The sequence below is a fragment of the Stenella coeruleoalba genome, assembly GCF_951394435.1.
Source record: "Stenella coeruleoalba genome assembly, chromosome: 14".
Lineage (NCBI taxonomy): Eukaryota > Metazoa > Chordata > Mammalia > Artiodactyla > Delphinidae > Stenella > Stenella coeruleoalba.
In genome coordinates, this window is record NC_137160.1 from 23,467,511 (window position 1) to 23,493,067 (window position 25,557).

Genomic DNA, 25,557 nt, shown 5'->3' on the forward strand with positions numbered 1-25,557 from the left:
GTTCCCTAGCGTTCACAAACTCAAGGACCAGTTATTATCTCTAAGCACGAATACTAATGGTCACATGAGCCTGGGGAGACAGTTCTATGGAGGTGCCACCAGGCGGGAGCTGTGGCCTCTGGTTAGGTTCAGAGCACACCTGTCAGGAACGTAGCAGGAAGGAAGCTGGGAGAGTAAGTACCTGCCTCTACTGTCCTCCCACCTGTGGATCTTCCCAGTCCCATTGGCTACATCCATCCTGAAGTCAGAAAGCAAAGGAAACTCTTGAAGTAGTCTGTATAGGTCAGGCCCCCTGGTCAAGGGCTGGATGGAAGGCCATGGAGAGTGGTTACTGAGGGGCAAGCGGAAGGCAGTCAGGACATAGTTAGATTACGGCATTCATATATTGACATACTTTGTGAATTTGGTAAAATATTTCTTAGAACAGGCATCAATATTTATATATAAATATTTGAAATTGGGTACTGTAGTGTTACATAACTGTATCTTTTATTTGATAGACACTTTTCCCAAAGCACTTAAAGGATATTATTATATTGATATTTACAAAGTGGGCAGTTGTCCGATTCTTGAGATAGAGAAGAGTAAATCTGGCCACATTTTCCAGAATCAATCAATTGTGGAAATGGCTGCCGATCAGATCTCTAATAACAGGGCACAGGAAAGCCAGAAAAGACTGTTTGGGTATCATTTATATCAGTGTGTTCATTTTGCTGAATATGTTCTAATTTCCTGGAACTAAGGTGTTTTTCTTGCTTACCTTCTGAAAGTTCTTCTCCTTAAGAAAAACGTAGCAATGAAAAGGAAAACTCAGTTAGAATTTCATTTTATTAACTGTCATTTTGATGTCCAAGTCTGTATGATGAGGTAATTGCCATGTTTTGGAAAACTTCTGTCTGCGTGGATGCAACCAAACATACTGAAGTACCTTCTGTATAACAGGTACATTTACAAATCTTGTGTAAGCCTTATTTAAATCTAAATTAATAATAACTCATGCATTTCAAAGGTGCTTATAATAAATTGCAAAGTTTTCAATCTTTGCCTCAAAGATTTATCAGAAATCATCAGAGCACTCTTAGGATTTACTATATCCCCCAAACCTCCAGATAAACTTCCTGGATAATCTAGAAAATGGTCAAATTACACCAGGAATCTCTCACTCAGGAGAGAGAGAGGTCACTCAGGAGTCTGAACTGCAGATGAGGGCTCCCAGCCGCACTCACAGCAAGCAGCACAATCACGCCAGCCCACGTGTGCCTGCGCCACGCCAGTGCCTGGAGCAGCAAAGCTCGGCCCTCCAGAGCTTAGCAGTTGTGCATTCATCAGTGGGGTGGCTCTACTCCCCTTCACCACATCCCAATGAAGCTACTCCCAGGACCTTCACTAGCCCAGACTTTCCCCTCTGCCTTTTCCCTTGTACCCAGCATGGGTCCTTATCATGTCTTTAACCTCAATGCCTGGACCCAGCTGTTCACCTCCCTTCTCCCCTCCACACAATGCATTTCTGCACTATCAACCCCATTGTTTGTCTGGGTCCAGATCTCCCCATCATCCATTATGCTCCATGAGTCTTGCCCAGCTGTTGTCCTGCCCCTTCCACTCTACCCTGACTCACTGCCATCCGTGGCACCTTTGGATGTGGCAACAGCATTCTTCTTCGTATCTTTTGACTCACACTTGTTATTGCTTACAAAAGTCGAATCAGAGCTGTGATTCAGCTGACAGGAGGGCAGCCAAATAGAGGAGGCAAGGACGGGATGGTCAGGAGTGAGCGCAGTGATCATGGTGGGTCTCAAGGCTCCCTTTCTGAAATGCTGAAATTGATGCACAAGTCCACACTTGGGCCCTGCCTGCCTCCTCAGCTTCATCTCCCAGTACCTCTTGTTTGTAGGGATACACCCATGCCCCTGTGCATGAGCCCTGCCAAGACATCCACAGACCCTGCCAGCCCATCCATGTTATTTGACCCCTCTGTGTCTTTGCTCACGATGTTCTTGGCTATGTCCCTCTTTATTTTCTACCTCAAGCATTTCCATTCATTTTTTAAAATTCAGCAGATAAATCCACTTCTATCCGAAGCCTTCCTGAACCCCTTCATTTGGGTTAGGTTTCCTTGCAAATTTCCTCCAGCAATTCTGATTCAACTGATCTACGGGTAGGGTTCATGATTAGAATTTTTTAAAAATTCCTCAGAAAATTTTAATGTGCTTCAGGGTTAAACACTATTGAGGGAGAAGAAAAGGAAGAGGGGAAGAACCAAGGAGCTGAGGATTTGCAGGTACCAACCTGAGGCTAACCGGTCTCCTTCTGAAATGTAACATTGGGAGGTATTATGGGTTGAATTGTGTACCCCACCCCTCAAATTCATATGTTGAAGTCCTAACCCCACTACCTCAGAATGTGACCTACTTGGAGATAGGGTCTTTCAGAGGTAACCAAGTTAACTGAGGTCATTAAGTGGGCACTAATCCAATATGACTGATTTCTTTATTAAAAGGGGGAGATTTGGACACAGATCCCTTGAAAAGGAAGATGAAGTGAAGAGACACAGGTAGAAGACGGCCAGCCACAAGCCAAGGAGAGAAGCATGGAAGGAATCCTTTCCTCACAGACCTTAGAAGGAAGCAAACCTGCCAACACTTTGATTTTAGACTTCCAGCCTCCAGAACTGCGAGACAACAGATCTCTGTTGTTTAAGCCACCCAGCCTGGCACTTTGTTATGGCAGTTCTAGCAAACCAACACAGGGCGTAACTGTAAGAAACTGCTACAGCCATGCCCTGGATTTACTGATTAGTTACAACTAAGCCTGGGTTCTTCCTGATGATGGAGCTATGTATCATTTCAAAAGACCATGAACTCCAGAGGATAGGTTGTTGTGTCCAATATATTCAGTTTAAGAATTGAGTGAGAATGTTCATTTAATGTTTATGTAGTAATGTAGAGTTAAGCTTTGAGTGGAAAACTGTATTCCCAGATGATGCAAAAAAGATGAGATATTGTCACGAAACAGAATACTTTATCTGTGTTTGGTACCACTAAGGCTTCAACCAAATCAAAGCTTTACCTAGAACACAGTATATTTGTTGTCTTCTTCAAACTTGATAAAACAGACTTTGGCTTTACCGATATGCTGGTTGAAGGCTCCCTTGCCACATGGTCACTAGATGTCAGGGCACACCATTCTTTTGAGGGCATCAGCAAAACATAATGCAAACTTAGGGAATCTTGGCCACAGATGGGCAGTCAACATGCTCTAAAAGTTTATGAAATTAAACTTCACTATCTTCTTTTTTAGCACTCGCTTTTTCTACTATAAGAGGAGCACATGTTTTTAATTGAAAATTTGAAAAACACAGAAGAGTATAAAGAATAAAATGAAAACTCTCATTACTCCACCTGTCAGAAACAAACGTAGGTCCACGTGCTTACTCCTAGGATAAAATGCATAAATGTGGACCATTTCCAGCATTCTCTGTAAACACCCTCTGCTCATGGTTTCCTCTTCTCTCACTTATTATGACTTTTACCCAAACCTAACCATAATCCCAGCTCTGATCCAACCTTACCTAAACCATAATCTCCCTTTTAAATGTATAATGGCTATTTTTTGAAATTTGTTGGCACTGTGGGTGAAAGGATACATTCACCATTCATAGTACTCACCATGGATACCAAATCTTGTGACAACAACAGCAGTAGGTACCAAACGAGGAAAAAAAATTTTTAATTTTAAAACAGTCATTTTAAAATACAGGTGAAACACTGACACCTGAGGAGATGTCACAGAGAAATTCAACTTTGGTGAAATGTTTGTTCAAATCTATTGCCTGTGTTTTAAGATTGGGTTGTTTAGCTTTTCTTACTTTTGAGTTTTGAAAGTTCCCTATATATTTTAGATAGATGTCTTTTGTTGGATATGTGTTTTTAAAATATATTCTCCCAGCCCTTCTTGTGTTTTCATCCTCTGAACAATGTCATTCACAGAGCAAAAGTTTTGAGTTTTGATGAAGTTCAGTTTCTCTACATTTTTATTTAATGGATCTTAATTTGATGTCATGTCTAAGTACTCTTTGCATAACTCCAGGTCATAAAGATTTTCTCCTATGTTTCCTTCTAGATGTTTTATAGTTTCATGTTTTACATTTAGTTGTATGGTACATTTTCAGTAACTTTTTGCATAAGATGTGAGGTTTGGGCTGAGGTTCTTCTTTTTTTGCATGTGGATGTCCAACTGTTCCAACATCATTTGTTGAAAAATACTATCTTTTCTCCATTGAATTGCCTTTTCATCTTTGCAAACAATCAATTGGCTGTATTTGAGTGAGTCTATTTCTGGACTTTCTATTCTGTTGCATTGATGTATATGTCTATCCCTTCACTAATGCCATCCTGTTTGAATTACTATAGTGTCATGTCTTAAGATGAAGTCGTGTGAACCCACCAAATTTCTTCTTTTAAAAATTGTTTTGGGCTTTCCCTGGTGGCACAGTGGTTGAGAGTCCACCTGCCAATGCAGGGGACACTGGTTTAAGCCCTGGTCCAGGAGGATCCCACATGCAGCAGAGCTGCTGGGCCCAAGCGCCACAGCTCCTGAGCCCGCGTGCTACAACTACTTAAGCCTGAGCACCTAGAGCCCGTGCTCTGCAGCGAGGGAGGCCACCGCAGTGAGAAGCCCGCACACCATGCAGCAACGAAGACCCAATGCAACCAAAAATAAATAAATTTAAAAAAATTGTTTTGGCTATTCTAGTTCCTTTGTTTCCATAAAATTTTTACATAAATTTGTGTATATATACACCAAAAATTCTGCTGATACTTTGATTGGAATTGTGTTAAATCTGTTGCTCAACTTGGGAATGACTGACATATTAAATATATTGAATTATCTAACCCACGTATCTGACATGTTTCTCCATTTAATTACATCTTCTTTTATTTTTCTCATTAGCACTTTGTAGATTTCAGCATACAGATACAGCACATATTTTGTTAGATTTATACTACGTGTTTCATTATTTTGGAGTTATTTAAATGGTATTATTTAAATTTTTTTGCTTTCAAGTTGCTATGATGTTCATATGGTCACACGATTAATTTTGTCTGTTGACCCTTTATCTTGTAGTGTTACTAAACTACTTATAAGTTATGGAAGCCTTTTTTTAAAGTTATTTTTGAATTTTCTACATAGAAAATCATGTTGTTTGAGAATAAGGGAAGTTTTATTTCTTTCTTTCCAATCTGTATGCCTTTTGCTTCTTTTTATTTTCTCATTTTACTGACTAGGCTGTAAGTATGATGTGTAACAGGAATGGTAAGAGCAGATGTTGAGCAAGTGACACCTGTTGGCTAGCAGCAACAATCCCAGGGTGTCAACCCTTCATGGTTTGCAAAAGTCAGGATAGCAGAGAAAGACATGACTCTCATAGGCGCCGGATGGAACAATGCTTTCCTCACGTAGAGAAGAGACAGAGCAAGATCAGCTTCAATAGTAAGTGTCTGTCCCTCATGGCCAGCAGGGCTTACCCAGCAGCTGACACAAGGAAATGGTCTGCATGCACCCCTCTTGTGCTGCAGGTAAAGGAATCCATTACCTCCCCGCCAAGAACAGATATAGCAATGGGGTTGGCCAGGTGCTATAGGACACACACCCATAAGCAGAACAAAGATGTACGCATTAAGCCTGGAACAGGGAAAGATATTCCCAAGCAAAGAGATATGCCTAGCTTGGGCTGTGAGGGCTCTTTATCTCTTTGCTAGGAAATGTTCCAGGTCAAAGGCCTCTCTTATACAACTGTGCAAGGGGCAAGAAGCTGCACGTGACTGCGTTTCCCAACAGCAGACATCCTTGCATTGTTCCCATTCTTAAGGAAAAAGCATTCAGTCCTTCACTATTTAAGTGTGGTGTTAGCTATAGATTTTTTTTTTATGGATGCACTTTATCAGGTTAAAAAGTCGATCCTGTACCTTGTACCTTGCAACTTTGCTTAATTTGTTTATTATATCTCATAGTTTATTTTTTGTGAATTCTTTGGTATTTTATGTATATAACATTATATCATCAAAGAATAGAGATGGTTTTACTTCTTCCTTTCTAATCTGGATTTTTTTTTCTTGCCTAATAACTCTGAAATTCCAGTAGAATGTTGAAAACAGTGGTGAGAGTGGCCATTTCTTGTCTTCTTCTTGATCTTAGGTGGAAAGGTTTCAGTCTTTCATCATTTACTATGATACTAGCTGTGGATTTTTTTCAAAGGTATGTCCTTTATCATGTTGAGGAAGTTTCCTTCTATTCCTAGTTTTCTGGGTGTTTTTACCATGAAAAAGTGTTAGTTTTTTATTTTATTTTATTTTATTTTTGCGGTACGCGGGCCTCTCACTGTTGTGGCCTCTCCCGTTGCGGAGCACAGGCTCCGGACGCGCAGGCTCAGCGGCCATGGCTCACGGGCCCAGCCGCTCCGCGGCATGTGGGATCTTCCCGGACCGGGGCACGAACCCGTGTCCCCTGCATCGGCAGGCGGACTCTCAACCACGGCGCCACCAGGGAAGCCCAAAAAGTGTTAGATTTTGTCAAATGTTTTTGTTCATCAATTGAGATGACCATTTTTTCCTCTTCATTCTATTAATGTGGCATATTACATTGGTTGGTTTTCTTTTGTTGAACCACCCTTGCATCTCTGGAGTAAGTCTCACTAGATCATGGTGTATAATTCTTTTAATATGCTGTTTAATTTAGTTTGCTAGTATTTTGTTGAGGATTTTTTGCATCTATATTTTTAAGGGATATTGGTATGTAGTTTCCTTGTGATGTCTTTTCCTGTTACTTTGGTATCAGGACTGCTGCCCTCATAAAATGAGTTATGACGTTGCTATAGACTGAATGTGTCCCTCCTAATGTTCATATCTTGAAACTTAATCCCCAATGTAACAATATTTGGAGATGAAGCCTTTGGGAGGTGATTAGATCAAGAGGTGGTGCCCACACGAATGGGATTAGTGCTCTTAGGCTCCAGAGAGTGCCATTGCTCCTTCCACCATGTAAAGACACGGCGTGGTGACTGTCACCTATGAACAAGGAAGCAGGCTTTCACCAGACACAGAATCTCCTGGTGCCTTGATCTTGGACTTCTCAGTCTCCAGAACTGTAAGAAATAAATTTCTGTTGTTTATAAGTCACCTAGTCTATGGTATTCTGTTGTAGCAGCACAAATAACTAAGACAGTGTTCCCTCTTCTATTTTTTGGAAGAGTTAGAGAACAATTAGTGTTAATTCTTCTTTTAAGTTTGGTAAAATTTACCAGTGAAATCGTGTGGTCCTGGACTTTTCTTTGTTGGGAGACTTTTAAAAAAGAATTTTCACACTTTCTTTGTGTGGTAAAATATGCATAACATAAAATTTACCACTTAAACCATTTTTAAATATAGAGTTCAGTGGCACTAAATACATTCACATTATTCTGTGACAATTACCACCATCATCTCCAGAGCGTTTTCATCTTCCCAAACTGAGACTCTGCATCCATGAAGCAATAACTCACCATTCCCCTCCTCCCCAGCGGCTGGCAACTACCTGGGAGATTTTTTATTATTCATTCCATTTCTTTAATTATTATAGTTCTTTTTAGATTTTCTATTTCTTCTTGAGATATTTTGGTAATTTTTGTGTTTGTAGATATTTGTCTAGTTCATACAGATTATCTAATTTGTTGGTGTAAATTTGTTCATAGTATTTTCTGACAACCCTTTTTATTTCTGCAAGATTAGAGGTAAGGTCCCCACTTTCATTTCTGATTTAGTTATTTGTGTTTTCTTTCTCTCACACACACACTCTCTACCTAAATTTTGTTAATCTTTCCTCAGAACTAACTTTTATTTTTGTTGATTTTCTCTATTATTTTTCTATTCTATATTTCATTTATCTCCACTCTGCAAGCCAGAAGGGAGTGGCAGGACATATTTAAAGTGATGAAAGGGAAAAACCTACAATCAAGATTACTCTATCCAGCCAGGATCTAATTCAGACTCGACAGAGAAATTAAAACCTTTACAGACAAGTGAAAGCTAAGAGAATTCAGCACCACCAAACCAGCTTTACAAAATGCTAAAGGAATTTACCTAGGCAGGAAACACAAGAGAAGGAAAAGACCTACAATAACAAACCCAAAACAATTAAGAAAATGGTAATAGGAACATACATATCGATAATTACCTTGAATGTAAATGGATTAAATGCCCCAACCAAAAGACATAGACTGGCTGAATGGATACAAAAACATGACCCGTATATATGCTGTATACAGACTAAAAGTGAGGGGATGGATAAAGATATTCCACGCAAAAGGAAATCAAAAGAAAGCTGGAGTAGCAATTCTCATATCAGACAAAATAGACTTTAAAATAAAGACTATTACAAGACACAAAGAAGAACACTACATAATGATCAAGGTATCAATCCAAGAAGAAGATATAACAATTGTAAATATTTATGGACGCAACATTGGAGCACCTCAATACATAAGGCAAATGTTAACAGCCATAAAATGGGAAATCGACAGTAACACAATCATAGTAGAGGACTTTAACACCCCACTTTCACCAATTGATGGATCATCCAAAATGAAAATAAAAAAGGAAACACAAACTTTAAATGATACATTAAACAAGATGGACTTACTTGATATTTACAGGACATTCCATCCAAAAACAACAGAATACACTTTCTTCTCAAGTGCTCATGGAACATTCTCCAGGATAGATCATATCTAGGGTCACAAATCAAGCCTTGGTAAATTTAAGAAAACTGAAATCATATCAAGTATCTTTTCTGATCACAGTGCTATAAGACTAGACATCAATTACAGGAAAAAAAAACTGTAAAAAATACAAACACATGGAAGCTAAACAATACACTACTAAATAATCAAGAGATCACTGAAGAAATCAAAGAGGAAATAAAAAAATACCTAGATACAAATGATAATGAAAACACGATGACCCAACACCTATGGGATGCAGCAAAATCAGCTCTAAGAGGGAATTTTATAGCAATACAATCTTACCTCAAGAAACAAGAAACATCTTAAATAAACAACCTAACTTTACACCTAAACCAATTAGAGAAATAAGAAAAAAAAAAAAAAGAAACCCAAAGGTAGCAGAAGGAAGGAAATCATAAAGATCAGATCAGAAATAAATGAAAAAGAAATGAAGGAAATGATAGCAAATATCAATAAAACTAAAAGCTGGTTCTTTGAGAAGATAAACAAAATTGATAAACTATTAGCCAGACTCAGAAAAAAGGGAGAAGATTCAAATCAATAGAATTAGAAATGAAAAAGGAGAAGTAACAACTGACACTGCAGAAATACAAAGGATCATGAGAGATTACTACAAGCAACTCTATGCCAATAAAATGGACAACCTGGAATAAATGGACAAATTCTTAGAAAAGCACAATCTTCCGAGAGTAAACCAGGAAGAAATACAAAATATAAACAAACCAATCACAAGCACTGAAATTGAGACGGTGTTTAAAAATCTTCCAACAAACAAAAGCCCAGGACCAGATAGCTTCACTGGTGAATTCTATCAAACATTTAGAGAAGAGCTAACACCTATCCTTCTCAAACTCTTCCAAAATATAGCAGAGGGAGGAACACTCCCAAACTCATCCCACGAGGCCACCATCACCCTGATACCAAAACCAAAGATGTCACAAAGAAAGAAAACTACAGGCCAATATCACTGATGAACATATATGTAAAAATCCTCAACAAAATACTAGCAAACAGAATCCAACAGCACATTAAAAGGGTCATATACCATGATCAAGTGGGTTTTATCCCAGGAATGCAAGGATTCTTCAATATACACAAATCAATCAATATGATACACCATATTAACAAATTAAAGGAGAAAAACCGGGGCTTCCCTGGTGGCGCAGTGGTTGAGAGTCCGCCTGCCGATGCAGGGGACACGGGTTCGTGCCCCAGTCCGGGAAGATCCCACATGCCGCGGAGCGGCTGGGCCCGTGAGCCATGGCCGCTGGGCCTGTGTGTCCGGAGCCTGTGCTCCGCAACGGGAGAGACCACAACAGTGAGAGGCCCGCGTAGCGCGAAAAAAAAAAAAAAAAGGAGAAAAACCATATGATCATCTCAATAGATGCAAAAAAAGCTTTTCACAAAATTCAACACACATTTATGATAAAATTCCTCCAGAAAGTAGGCAGAGAGGGAACTTACCTCAACATGATAAAGGTCATATATGACAAACCCACAGCCAACATCGTTCTCAATGGTGAAAACTGAAACCATTTCCTCTAAGATCAGGAACAAGACAAGGTTGTCCACTCTCACCACTATTATTCAACATAGTTTTGGAAGTTTTAGCCACAGCAATCAGAGAAGAAAAAGGAATACAAATTGGAAAGAAGTAAAGCTGTCACTGTTTGCAGATGACATGATACTATACATAGAGAATCCTAAAGATGTCACCAGAAAACTACTAGAGCGGATCAATGAATCTGGTGAAGTAGCAGGATACAAAATTAATGCACAGAAATCTCTTGCTTTGCTATACACTAATGATGAAAGATCCTAAAGAGAAATGAAGGAAGCACTCCCATTTATCATTGCAACAAAAAGAATAAAATACCTAGGAATAAACCTACCTAAGGAGACAAAAGACCTGTATGCAGAAAACTATAAGACACTGATGAAGGAAATCAAAGATGATACAAACAGATGGAGAGATATACCATGTTCCTGGATTGGAAGAATCAACATTGTGAAATGACTATACTACCCAAAGCAATCTACAGATTCAATGCAATCCCTAACAAACTACCAATGGCATTTTTCACAGAACTAGAACAAAAAATTTCACAATTTGTATGGAAACACAAAAGACCCTGAATAGCCAAAGCAACCTTGAGAAAGGAAAACGGAGCTGGAGGAATCAGGCTTCTGGACTTTAGACTATACTACAAAGCTACAGTAATCAAGACAGTATAGTACTGGCACAAAAACAGAAATATAGATCAATGGAACAGGATAGAAAGCCCAGAGATAAACCCATGCACATATGGTTACCTTATTTTTGATAAAGGAGGCAAGAATATACAATGGAGAAAAGACAGCCTCTTCAATAAGTGGTGCTGGGAAAACTGGACAGCTACGTGTAAAAGAATGATATTAGAACACTTCTTAACACCATACACAAAAATAAACTCAAAATGGATTAAAGACCTAAATGTAAGACCAGACACTATAAAACTCTTAGAGGAAAACATAGGCAGAACACTGTATGGCGTAAACCACAACAAGATCTTTTTTGACCCACCTCCTAGAGAAGTGGAAATAAAAACAAATATAAACAAATGGGACCTAGTGAAACTTAAAAGCTTTTGCACAGCAAAGGAAACCATAAACAAGACCAAAAGACAACCCTCAGAATGGGAGAAAATATTTGCAAATGAAGCAATTGACAAAGGATTAATCTCCAAAATTTACAAGCAGCTCATGCAGCTCAATAGCAAAAAAACAAACAACCTCCCCTTAAGGACCAACGTCCCCCTCATTGTCCTGGACTTTGCCCATTAGATTCTGCCCTCTGTTTCCTATGTAATTAACCTCCTCCCCCTTGAATTTAAAAAACAAACGAACAAAAACAAAACAAAAACCCAGCTCAGATCAATTAATCAGCCAATCAGTAAATCATTCTATACAACTAAATATCCCAGCCTTTAATCATTTTGCTTTTAGCATTGTTTTCCATGAACATTTTTCCCAGTGCATGTTTTAGACCCTCAATAAAGCCTCTTGGTGAATTTTCTAACAACACTACCTGCAGCTGGGGGAATATGTCCCACAGGGCAGTGCAATACAGGATCCGCTATCCCTGTACATTCTATTGCTAAGCTATTTATCATCCAAAATGAAATGTCTGGATTATCTGGCCCATGATCTACTGTGTTGTTCTGTTCTTGACCAGCTCCTGGAGGTCCTGCCCTTTCATCTGGCCTGCCGCATAGATGTTCATGACAAATTTGGAATTGACAACAATATCCTCATCACACTCAGATTTGTTATTGATTAGAAAAACAGGGTCAGGGACTTCTCTGGTGGCACAGTGGTTAAGAATCTGCCTGCCAATGCAGGGGACATGGGTTCGAGCCCTTGTCCAAGAAGATCCCACATGCCGCAGAGCAACTAAGCCCCTGCACCACAACTACTGAAGCCCGTGCGCCTAGAGACCCTGCTCCGTAACAAGAGAAGCCACTGCAATGAGAAGCCTGAGCACTGCAAGGAAGAGCAGCTCCTGCTCACCGCAACTGGAGAAAGCCCTCAGGCAGCAACGAAGACCCAATGCAGCCAAAACTAAATAAAATAAATAAAAAAAATTTTTAAGTGAAAAGAACGGAAAACAGGGTCAGAATTGGAGTTCAGCTGACAGGAGGGGAACCAGATCAGGAATGTCTGATACACAATGGTCATGGGTGAGCACGGTGATTGTGGCAGGACTCACTTTTTTTTTCCCCCTGAAAAAAGTGCCTTCATGGCTCCCTATCATCTTCAAAGGAAAGCCCAGGTTCCTTGGTATGACATACCGGTTGCCCTGGCTCCTGCCTACCTCAGCAACCAGCCTCTCTAGCCAAGCAGTTAATCCCACCCGAACAGCTGTTTCTGGAGGTTGCCACTTCTGTGTGCCTCCAACCGCACCCTACCAGTACAAGCATGCTCTTTGATACCTCTGAGTTTCTGTTCATCACGTTCTTCTGTCCAGAATATCCTTCGGCCCACAAAATCTTCTTATCCTCTGTGAATAATTCGAATCATCTTTCAAAATTTAAGTCAATAATTACCTCTGCAGGGAATCTTCCTTGATCCGTTTAGACTAGGTCATATTTTTCTGAAATTTGCGTTCCTTTATTATTGATGCGCTTTTAACAATTTAATGAAAGTGTTTGCTTTTATATCGTCTCTCCAACTACATCGTGAGTTTCTCATGGGAAAGGACTGTTATGGTAGTTACCATAATCGATTTCCTGAGCGTCTGCACCTTTCCATCAGAACCTGAGAGGAAGCGAGGAACGGAGCCTATGGGCGTGACCAATGGTGAGGTGAGAACTGCGCAGACTCAGCCATTCAAGGAAGTCGCGAGTCCTGGAGTCTTCGGTTCCCATGGAGACAGAGCCGCTTCCGGTCTCTTACTTGGAAAGTATCCCCTCTGAGCGCAGGGCGCTGATAGGCGTCCTGCAGCGGGAGGTGTAGAGCCCCACTCCCAATGGTTATCATGGTAAAACTCGGGGGTTGGCGGGAGTGTGCGAGACCCTTAGATTTCTCCGGCTTTCCCCATCCTTAGGCCCAACCTAGCGCACCCAACTGGATCGCAGTCAGGGCTCCAGTTAGGAGGGGACTGTGCTCTGGTTCACTAGGGCGGTTTGGCAGGTGAGTTCACTACGTACCCTACTCCTAAGAAATATACCCCACTAGTCAGACTCAACATATAAATTATGTCTCTGGAAAATCATAATTTGAGGTCTTGAATGTCCTTCAGTGTCCAACGTACATCGGGCAGGGGGGTCGGAGATGCTGTCCACTTGTGATAGGTTATGTCCCAAGAGACAGGGCTGAGAGGTTATGTCCCAAGAGACAGGGCTGAGAGGCAGGAGATCTGGGCTCTGAGCTGGCTGTTAACCAGCTTGAGATATGGAACTAGTTCTGCATCTCTTGAAGTGTGGTCTGTGGTATGTGATGGAGCTGTGGATTTCATGCCTATGTCCCTCAGCCTTCTATGACTGCTTTATGTGACCAGTTCTACCCTGAGAGATGCTTGGCGGAACTGACCCTGCAGACCTGGAAACTGGAGGAAGGAATGCTGCCTGCCATAGAATATTGATAATTTCTGCATAGCACTGTAGAATTGTTGGTATAAGCACCCAAATTCCTTTGTTTCTGCCTAACCAGTACAACACTCTAGTAACCCCTCCATTTGCATTTATGCAATTACAGACATACTGATTTAGCCCCACATTGATTCTGCAATGTGTACAGTATGATGGAAGACACAGGAGGTCACAATTATCCCATGCATTGCTGGTGCGAATGTAAAATGATGCAGCCACTTTGGAAAACAGCCTTGCAGTTCATCAGATGATTAAAGGTAGAGTTACCATATGATCCAGCAATTCCATTCCCAGGTATATACCCAAGAGTAATGAAAACATATGTCTATGTAAAAACTTGTACACAAATGTTCATAGCAGCACGGTTCATAACTGCTAAAAAAGTGGAAACAACCCAAATGTCCATCAACGAATGGGTGGTAAAATGTGGTAATCCAAATAATGGAATATTATTTGGCTATAAAAAGGAATGAAGTACTAATACATGCTACCACATGAATGAACCTTGAAATTTTGCTAAGAAACCAGTCACAAAAGTCTACATATTGTATAATTCCATTAATATGAAATGTCCAGTCTAAGCAAATCTATAGAAACAAAAAGTAAATTAGTGCGTGCTTAGGGATGGAGAGGTTGAAGGGAAGTGGGGAATGTCTGTTAATGGGTACAGAGTTCCTTTTTTGAGGTGATGAAAATGTTCTAAATTGATTTTGGTAATCGTTGTACAACTGTGAATATACAAAAAAAACATTGAATTGTACACTGTAAACAGGTAAATTTTATGACATGTGAATTATATCTTAATAAAGATGTTTTCCCAAAAACAATGAGATAAATAAAATACATTGCTCATGAGACTGGTACAGCCACTCTGGAAAAGTTGGCAGTTTTAAAAAACTTACCAAATCACCCTACAATCCCAAGTAGGTATTTACTCAAGAAAAATGAAAATTTATGTTCACGTAAAAAATTGTATGCAAATATTTATAGCAAGTTTATTCATAACCACCAAAACCTGAAAACAACCTAAATGCCTTTCAGTAGATAGATAAAATATGGTACATTCATACAAAGAATACTAACACAATTAAAAAGAAGGAACTATTGATACATGCAACAACTTGGATGGATTTCAAAAGTATTAATCCAAGTGAAACAGGCCCATGTAAAAAGTTTCCTTTTATATGACATTTTGGTAAAGATGAAATTATAAATAGTATAATTATTAACATGTTGCAACAAAGGAGTTCCAAACACCCTAAAAGGAAGGGTCTGGCCCAAAGATTCTTCCTGATGGATTGAAGAAGTTGCTTGTACAATGCTGAGATTAAAAACAGTTACCTTATCAAGGAAGAGTTGTAACTAATCTTAAAATACTATAATGGTAGAAAAAAAGTCAGTGACTTCCCTCCTCTCCCGTTTTTGTCAGATCAAAGGAAAATATTTATGAAATGAAAACAGTAACCTTTGTATTTGCCATTCTTCTTTGTAGTATTACAAATGATTTTTCAAAAAATCCTTTATTTAATGAGCAAATATAAGCACATATATTGTAAATTCATAAAGATTACATAATACATTTAAGAATAAACAATACAATGTTTTATAGCTACATTTGTTTTTTGAAATGCAAACAAAAACACTATCTATATTAAGATAAAACAGTAAAAATTGTTCCAAACTATTTCAAAGAAATTACAAGAATTTTTTTTTTGTTCTTTGTTTTGTTTTCACACAATTCCCTGTTATGCTTGAGATCAAAAGAATGTTGGGACAATTACACTTTTTAAAACAGCGCAAAGCAGAGACATAACATGGTAGCCTACCATAAACATTCTGAAACTTGCAAACATTTGTTTTATCTTCCTAAATCATCAAGAGAAGAAAAGGGTCAGTCGGGGACACAGGAGGGAAACAAAGTCATATCACAATACTAGAAAAAAAAGACAATCTGGCAAGTGGTGATAGTAACTTTTAATTCAGTTGTGGCGTGAAAGGTGGTGCCTGGGAGAGAATAACAATTATCACACAGCGGCCTCCAGCAGATCTCCCACTGCTGATGAGATTCCTCTTTCTATCCTAGTACTCATGGCCCACAGAAGGTAGGGAGGATGGAGGCTGACAAACGCAGTCAGATACCCAAGGAAGCAGCCTCACGTCCCCTGTCCAGGTGACACCTATCCCTGATGGGCTGCAAACTCCAGCCAGCCAGTGATGCAGGTTTTCTGACTCCTGCTTCTCCTTGTGTCACGGTCCCCAGGGACCAGTGATGCACTTCCTGGCTTACTGAGGTCAACCCAGTTCCCAAGCCACATGCTCTTCATGCCGCCTGTCGCCGGATCTGAACTGGTTGGGCCAGGGCTCTGTGATCTGGCTCTCCCTAGGCAGCGGCAGAGGGGTGAGTCCTTGAGGGGGGTGAGAGTGGCACTGTCTTGTGACTTTGTTAAATTAACATTTGTTAAGTGAGGCACAGGGTGCAGGTTGGTGACAACAGGACCACAAGAATAATTAGAGAAGTTTATTACTCACAGGTCCTGGAGAAAGTACACTTCATCTCTACAGCAGCTGTCAGGTCAAGGCAGAGTGCAAGAAGGCAGGACACGGGGGCACATGCCCTTGCTAGGGTCCCTGGGTGGAGTGCTTTGGGCTTCCCAGGCTAGGATCCGATAGGTCAATTCAAACCAGAATTTTGGTAAGCCGCAGGAGTTCTATCTAAGGGGTGCATAAGGCATACAGGCGCTGGGAAGCGGGGGAGACTGTTGATCAAAAGAGCTGTTGGGGAAGGCATACCAGGAACTTCTGTTTGCCTGTGACTCTGTGGCTGCCATGGAGGGTGTGCGCTTGCATGAGGGGGCTAGTGTCAGTTTAAGGTCCCTGCAAACCACTTGGCCAAACAAAATGGATGAGGAGGCAGCAATACCCAGGAGTAGTAGCTCAGTTAAACTCTCCGTTATGTCGACATGGGTTTCTCCGTAAGAGTGAAGGGCGCCCGGCGGCCGGCTGCAGACCCGGCCAGGAAGACGCCCGGCCGCCACCCGGTCCCCGGGGCTCGGCTGAGAGCTACCCTGCCGGTGGGTAGTGTCTGGAAGAGTCTCCCCAGGAGAGTGCCGGGCTCGGGCACAGCCCGGGCCTCCTGTCGCTGAGCCGAGGCCCCTCCAGCTCCAGGTACGCGCTGATCGCCGGGGGATGCAGGATTTCCAATATGAAGACCCATCCTCCCAGGAGCGGTTTCAGACGTTGGACAAACCTGCAGAGGGCGGACGGACCTCACGCGGGACTCGACTTCCGGGGCTCCCTGGCGGGTTGTGGAGCTCTTGGAGTGCCCGAGGTCTCCGGTTGGGGCCCCTCCCGCCGATGCCAAAGCCGAGGCACCCGCAGGGAGCGGAGGGGACCCGGCGGGGGGCGGAGCCGCGGCTGCTGTGGGAGGCGGGGAAGGGATGCTACCACGACCTTCGCTCTCCTCCGCCTGATCCGGGAGGGGCACTCCTGCCCGCCCACCCCCATTTTAAGCCAGTACAATAAACAACAAAATAACACAAATCTTCCCGACGTGCTAAGAAAGCCCGAACTGTGCACTCCTGGTACCAGGTGCGATCTAACCAACCTTTATACCTATTATAAGATACAATTAGTTGTATAAATTGGAGTTGTATTTAGACCTTCGACTTTGCCAAGGGGAAAGACGTACTAGAACATGGTTTGCCTTCCGGGCAGAACCCCGAAAATATCCAGAGAGGTGGAGGAAAGAATCTCGAAGCCTCGAGCCAAGAGCAAGTACCTGGTCTCGGCGTTCTAGGTTCCCATGGTCACGCTGCCCATTTCCGGCCAGACGCAGACACAGCGCCACACACCTTCCTCTTGGAGCTGGTAGCCCGGGGCAACCAGGACGCCGAACCTTGAAGCACTCCTCACTGGTCGCTGCAATTTCTGACATCCTGCCAGTGTGGCGGCGGTTGACGTACCAGGGGCTCTGAAGATGTAAAGATAACGTTTTGGCTTTCTGGGGCACAGGGGGGTGAAAGGCCTGACACTGCCTGCTTGGCAACCCTGGCAATTGAGGAGTTGGGGGGCAGGGAGCTGGACATGGGAAGGGAAAGGGGAAAGAAGGGAGTTAATGACCTGGGCCCTAGACCCTAGAAAGTTGTCCAGCTGCCTCCAATTCCTGGGGCCAGACTAGCCCAGCTGGACCTAAAGTCAGGGCTCATGTTAAGGGGAAAGAATGACATCCCATGTTTCTAGATGGAAAAATTTAATATTGTTACTATGATAGTACTGCCCCAAATTGATCTACAGATTCAACACAACCCCTATCAAAATCCCAGCTCACTTCTTTGAAAAATTAAACAAGCTGGTCATAAAATTTGTATGGAAATTTAAGGAACTCAGAATAGCCAAAACAATATTTTAAAAGAATAACAAGTTGGCGGACTCACACTTCCTGCTTTCAAAACTGTCAGAGGCAAATAATCAATAAACAATCTACAATAGTGAGACCATCACTTCAAATAAAACAGTTGATGGCATTTGTTGCCAATGGTAAAATTAGAGCTTTCGTAAGCATGATCATTGTCAACAATACCCACAACTGCTCACATTCGGACAACATAGCCAACTGGTAAAGGAAGCACCAGATCTGAGTCCTCACCCACACCTTGCTCTTATTTGCCACGGTTAAATTCCGGTAGCCCAGTTTCCCAGGGGTAAGCATGGAAAGTAAAAGAAGAGTGAGTTAATAATGTGGTTTGGGTCTCTTAGAGCCAGCTTGGGTCTTTTATTCCCCTACCCAACCATGAGGCTGAGCATTCTATCAAACTGGAGGCATGCTTCCTAGAATTTCCACATTACTGCCTATCTTATTGTGTTCTTTACTGGAAACTGAGTTTTGATTGCCCACTTATATAGTTTTTCTTTTTAGAGTCCATTACACTCAAATCAACAATGTAGATTTTCAGATTAAAATAAATCGAAAAAGGAAAGCAAATTAAACCCATAGTGATCAGAAGGAAGGATAATAAAGATTAAAGTGTAAGTTAATAAAGATGCAAAATCAAAGAGCTATGTCTTTGAAAAGATTTGTTGTTTTTTTTTTCACCACACGGCTTGTGGGATCTTAGTTCCCCAACCAGGGATTGCACCCAGGCCCTTGGCAGTGAGAGCATGGGGTCCTAACCACTGGACTGCCAGGGAATTCCCATGAAAAGATTTCTTTAATGACAAATTAGCTAGAATGACCACGAGAAAAGTGATTCAAATTACTAAAATCAGAAGCAAAATAGCAATGTTACGGAAGTAAATGATTATTTTAAAAAATAGTATAAATCATTGCCAATAAATTAGATAATTCAGTTGAAATGGACAAATTCCTAGAAAGACACAAACTACCAAAAATGACTATAACAGAAATAGAAAATCTGAGTAGACCTATGACAAGCAAAGAGACTTAGTAATTTTTAAAACTTCTCACAAAGAATAGCCCAGTCCACATGACTCCACTGGTGAATTCTACCAAATGTTTAAGGATTAAGTAATGTCAATTCTTCACAAACGCTTCAAAAAAAAATACAAGAGGAGGTAACAGTTCCAACTTATCAAAAGAGGCTAGTATTACTCTGGCACCAAAACCAGACAAAAATATCACAAGAAAATAAAGCTATAGATCAAGATTTCTTATGAATATAAAACACAATATCCTCAATAAATTACTGGCAAATCAAATCCAGCAACATATAAAAAAGATCATACACAATGATCAAGTGGGTTGTATCCCAGGAATGCAAGCATGGCTTAACATAAAAAATTAATCTTTATAAATCAATACTTATAGAATATTAATCTTCTCAATAGACACAGAAAAGCATTTGACAAAATTCAACAGCCCTTCATGATTCAAAAACAAAGCACTCAACACATTAGGAATAGTAGGGAACTTCCTCAACCTGATAAAAGGCATCTACAAAAAAACCCACGGCTAACATCATACTTAATAGGAAAATACTGAATACTTTCTTTCCCTCAAGACTGGCAACAAAACAAAGATGTTTACTTTATGTCTCTATAGATTTGCCTATTCTGGACATTTCCCTCAAGACTGGCAACAAAACAAAGATGTTTACTTTATGTCTCTATAGATTTGCCTATTCTGGACATTTCATATAAATGGAATCATACAATATGTGACCATTTGTGTTTGCTTCTTTTATTTAGCAATGCTTTCAAGGTTCATGCATGTCGTATTGATAACATGGTGTATGAATACTTCATTCTTTTATGTAATGGTATAATATTACATTGTAGAGCTATAATACATTTTGTTTGTCTATTCATCAGTTGATGGACATTTCGATTGTTCCCACTTTTTGGTTATTTGTTGCTATGAACATTTATCTACAAGTTTTTGTATGGACGTACATTTTTTTTTTTTTTTTTTTGCGGTACGCAGGCCTCTCACTGTTGTGGTCTCTCCCGTTGCGGAGCACAGGCTCCGGACGCGCAGGCTCAGAGGCCATGGCCCACGGGCCCAGCCGCTCCGCGGCATGTGGGATCCTCCCGGACTGGGACGCGAACCCGCGTCCCCTGCATCGGCAGGCGGACTCTCAACCACTGCGCCACCAGGGAAGCCCTGGACGTACATTTTTAATTATCTTGGATGAGTGGAATTGCCAGATCAAATGGTAGTTCTATGTTGAACTTTTGAAGGAACTGCTAAAATCTTTTCCAAAGCAGCTGCACCATATTACACTCCCACCAATGTATGAGGGTTCCAATTAATTCTTGGGCCAAATGGTATGGCTAGAGTTGGCTGATTAGACTGGAATCTCACTGTAAGCTGAAAAGTGTCAGGAGTGGTGGGTCATCCTTGGTATCCCTAAAAGCGGGTCAAGAGTTCTATGTAGTCAATCCATCAGGAGCAGATGGGGCCAAAGTCTTTTTCTTTGTGCGCATCCCAGATGGTGGGTGCACTGCAGTGTCTGGTGGTGATCTGAGCAGTGCAGTTTGATCAGCAGCTTGATTACAGTCAATCTCATCAGAGAATAATCCCTTACTGTGAGCATCTACATGAGTGACCAGAAGGTCTGATTAGCAGCTGCAGTTTGTTCATGGCCCCAGAGAAGAGTGTCTTACTCTGCCAGTCTGTACTCTTAAGTGGCAGACCAAACAGCCCAAGAATCAGTAAACAAAGCAAAACAAAACGGGTTCCTGAAGGGAAGTACTGGTTGCAACTATGAAAATGCCTTTTGAGTTCTTCTCATGGAGCACAGTGACGACATCTGCTTTTGATTCTACATAGCTGACAGCTTTAACAAGTTGCCAGGTTTTCATGCAAAAGTGAGACTTTCTTTTCTTTTCTTTTTTTTTGCGGTACGCAGGCCTCTCGCTATTTTGGCCTCTCCCGTTGCGGAGCACAGGATCCGGACGCGCAGGCTCAGCGGCCATGGCTCACGGGCCCAGCCGCTCCGCAGCACGCGGGAGCCTCCCGGACCGGGGCACGAGCCCGTGTCCCCTGCATCGGCAGGCGGGCTCTCAACCACTGCGCCACCAGGGAAGCCCAAAAGTGAGACTTTCTTGACACTGAGACTTTGATTTGCCAAACAACAGGTTATCATCTATTAAGAGAAAGCTTTGGAATCGGGATAGAAGCACTTGTGCTATACCCTGACCTTGCACTGGTGCCAACGGCAGGGGAATTTGTCCCATAATACTTCTCTACCTTTAGCTCTACCCCAAAGAGGGGAATGTTTCCTGGAAGTTTATGAGCATTTATAGTTAAAGCATATAACACATCAATTTTATTATGTATTTGGCAGAGGAAGCTATAGCAACAGTAGATTAATTGTCCCAGGGCCCTCACCTATATGGTAACTTTAATTTTTTTTCCCCTTTTCACTGTAAGTTTTGCCCAAATTCTATCAGGAGATCATGTTACATTCTGGCTGAGAGCCTGAGGATTGCTGGAGGGTGGTGGAGGCTAGGCTGTAGAGGTTGGCTGGAGCAACTGGGGAGCCTTTTTATGCTTTGGCTCCTCGCCCACTGGATGCGTCCTCCACCCCTGCGTATCTCCCAGTGTCTGGAGAGCACCTGGGTTGCGAGGCTTGCTCTTTCTTCCTCCTCACATGCCACAGCTTAGTCCTGCAGGCCTTGGTACAATCAGCTACCCCTGTGCCTCAACCACCACCCACCCCCATCCACCATGGTAGGATGATGACTTGGGCACCTGTATCCAACAAATCCAACTCAGTAAAAATTTGAGTCCTTCCTCTACCCGGAATTCCCCAGTTTACTTGACATTTTTCCTTTTAAAGCAACTAAGGTCGGAGTAAAGCAGAGATCAGGGAGGGAGAGAGTAGCTCAGCACCAGTAAGCAAGGCTGTGCGTATACTTGAAGCTTCTTGCAGCTGCCCGCTCACGCTAAGCATACAAACTCATAACATTTTTAGTCTACCCGAAGCTCTATATCCTCATTGCAGACATTATTTATTTTCAGTTTTTCAATCCCCTAATTCACTACCCATAGCCTACACTGCCTTTTGACCTAGGCAGCAGGGTCTGCTCTCCCATTATCCTGATGACATTGCTTTCTTCTCTTGCACTGGAGGTGAGTGAACAACCACCAAAGCACCAGTCAGGTGACTTCTTTCAATCCTACTTCTTGCTGCCCAGTCTGTAAACATTCATTAACAGGTTGGACAATGGGGGACACTTAATCCCCCATCACCCACCACTTAGGCAAGAGCATTTGTTACTGGATCCCAGGGAGTCTTAGTGTTCACTGCCCCAAACTGTCAAGTGGACAAGCGTTCCTTAAGCACTAGTGTGGTGGTTAATGAGGTTCCATGAATCACTACTATAGCTGTTCAGTTGCTTACCATGCTTCCATAGACTCAGTTGGTTAGGACACAACAAGCCCAAATACATTCAGACAGTTCATTGCAGTTAGCAAAAGCACAAGCATCATGATATCAATTTCCTGCATCCCTAGTCCCATGGAAAACATTAAAACAGAGGAGCCATAGAATGGGTAATTAGAACGGTGGTCATTCTTTCACTGAAAAGTCAGCTCTAAACTTAAGCCAAGGGCTTCTATAACCTGCAGCCATATCCAAAGAGGAGGTGAAATGAAGTCTTGAAGTCGACTGCAACTGAGAAGGTGGATGAAAAATGGTCTTTTGGCGATTTCTGTTAAGGCTGCTTGTCTCCCTTGGTTTGGGGGAATGCAGGGCATTCTACCAAGACTCATTTACACTGCAGTTAAGCTTTGCTTACGTGGCCTGTATGGAGATGTAGAAGGTAAACAGGGTGCCGTGGTATAACTATCCCTCCAAGAGACTTCAAATCTTAAACCAATCTTGCATTCCTGGGATCATTCATGGCATAAATACAGTTGCTCATGGTGTGTTATCATTTTTATAAATTGCTGGATTCCATTTTCTTATATTTTGTTAATGACTTTTTCACCTATGTGGTAAAGAATTTAACCTTGGCCAGAGAGAGGTCTGCCCTTTGCCCTCCTTGGCTTAAGGTGGTAATATCTAACGAAGCCTGTCAATGCTGTTCCTCACAGGAGTCTCTTTGTTTGCCTGCGGACCTTTAGTCACTCGACAGTCAATGTGATTTAGGGTTGTGGCTGGCCATAAGTCTAACAGTGTGATTTCGGGTGAGGACTTCGGGTCACATGGTATCAGCTTGACCTCCTGAGGGGCTAAAAACTGAGATCAGGCACACGGGCAGTCAACAGTGCCTATGTAATGGAACCCCAATAAAGATTCTGGACACCAAGGCTCAGGTGAGCTTCCCTGGTAGACAGTTCTCCATGCATATTGTCATACATCGTCCCTGGAAGCAGCTAACCCTGTCCATGATTCCTCATGGAGAGGATAACTGGAAGCTCTGCATTTGGAGCCCTCCCGCACTCTGTCCTATGACTGATTTTAATCTGTATCTTCTTCCTGTGGTAACAGTGGATATAACAACTTTCAGTGAGTTCTGTAAGTCCTTCTAGCAAATTAGTTGGGGACCCCCAGACTTGCAATTGGTGTCAGAAGTAAGCATGGTCTTGGAGGCCCTTAAACTCTGCCATGATGTGAGAAGTAAAGATGGTCTCTTGGAGGCTGTTCCTCAAATTTTGCAGCATCTATATTCATGGGGTATATTGGTCTATCATTTTCTTTTCTTGTAATGTCTTTGTCTAGTTTGGTATTAGGGAAATGACTCCTAAAAGGAATTGGGGAGTATTCCTTCCTACTCTATTTTCTGAACGACTTTATTTAGGATTGCTATATTTTTCCTCCTTAAATATTTGACAGAATTTACTAGTGAAGTAATCTGGACTTGGAGTTTTCTTTGTGGGATGGTTTTTAATCAGAAACTCAAATAATTTTGTATCTATATGGCTACTCAAAGTTTCTATTTCCTCATGTGTTATTTTGGTAAATTGTCTTACTAAAGACAAGGAATTTGTCCATTTCATTTAAGCAGTCAAATATATTACATTAAGTCAGTATAAATGTGTGAATAATATTCTCTAGTCAATATCTGTAGGATCTGTAGTGATGGCTCTTTTGCGTTCATGATTTGGGTAATTTATGTTTTGTCACTGTTTTTTCTTAATTAAATAAATCATATTTAATTTAATAAATTATATTTCAAAAATATAGTAATTGACTATAAAGTTAGTTAACTCAGTGTAATTAATTACATAATAAAATTTTAGTTTAATGAATTAAGGTGAATTTGAATTAAAATTTAAATATGTAAAATTAAATGAACTAAATTAAACCATATGAAATAAAATGTAATATACTAAATTAAACCAAAATTAAATTGAAATTAAAAATACACAAGACATTGAATTTAATACATTAAATTAATATTAAATTGTTTTAAACCAAATTAAATTTAATAAATCCAAATTCAATTATGTTAAATTAAATTTAATTTGAGTAACTAAATTTCAGTTAAACTTGAACTATATTGCCTTAAACTTATTTTCCTACATCAAACTGTAATAAAATTAAAAGTGAATTATATAAAATTCATTAATTGATGGTAATAAAATAAATTTATCTAAGTACCTTACCAACACATATTCAACTATACTAAAGTTAATTTAATACATTAAATGAAAAACTAAATTAAAAATTAAATTATATTAATTAAAATAAGTTACAATCCCATTAAGATTAATTCTACATTAATAAATAAAAATGAGGCAAGTCTCATGCTGTATCTGAAGGTCTCTGTTTAGTGGGTTAAAAACCCCTTTGGGGAGGAGGTCACAGAACCCATGTTGTAGCCTCTGTGTCTTGGTGTCTGTGACAGTGTGGAAGAGACCATGAGTAAAAATGTTTAGGAAAGGTGAAAATAAAATCAAGTCTAAACCACGAATAGCAAAAAAGTTGCTACTATGTCCAGAGCCAAGAAAGCCAGAAAAACTCTCAGCCAAGGGTAAAAATTTTCATTTTCCCCAGACCCTTCTCCTCAACCTGAAAGAAAGTCATTTTGACTTTGAACGTGGACATGTGGACATTTATAATGACCACAACTTCCGTATCCAGTGTGTGTGTGGAGGGGGGCAGGTGTACTGACGTTTTGTACCCCACTTGATTTTCATGGTTGCCCAGGTTAGAACATTACCCTGAAGAGATGTCTAGC

At 41.0% G+C, this 25,557-nt stretch overlaps 1 protein-coding gene across 6 annotated transcripts in view; it reads right to left on the reverse strand.

Moving 5' to 3' along the window:
* Positions 1-13,245, reverse strand: part of SKA1 (spindle and kinetochore associated complex subunit 1) — a 37,855-nt gene extending 24,610 nt beyond the window's left edge. For 2 of the 6 annotated variants that reach the window (XM_079942647.1, XM_079942643.1), the window contains exons 1-2: positions 12,865-13,245; positions 8,677-8,764 (exon numbers count right to left, since the gene is read on the reverse strand). In XM_079942647.1, the coding sequence (XP_079798773.1) occupies positions 8,677-8,745 (69 nt within the window). In that variant the 5' untranslated portion in view covers positions 8,746-8,764; positions 12,865-13,245. Of the gene's footprint in view, positions 1-8,676; positions 9,463-12,750 lie in introns of those variants that run through there. The other 4 variants (XM_079942648.1, XM_079942644.1, XM_079942649.1 and 1 more) reach the window with 2 other exon arrangements.
* Between the last annotated feature and the right edge of the window lie 12,312 nt (positions 13,246-25,557).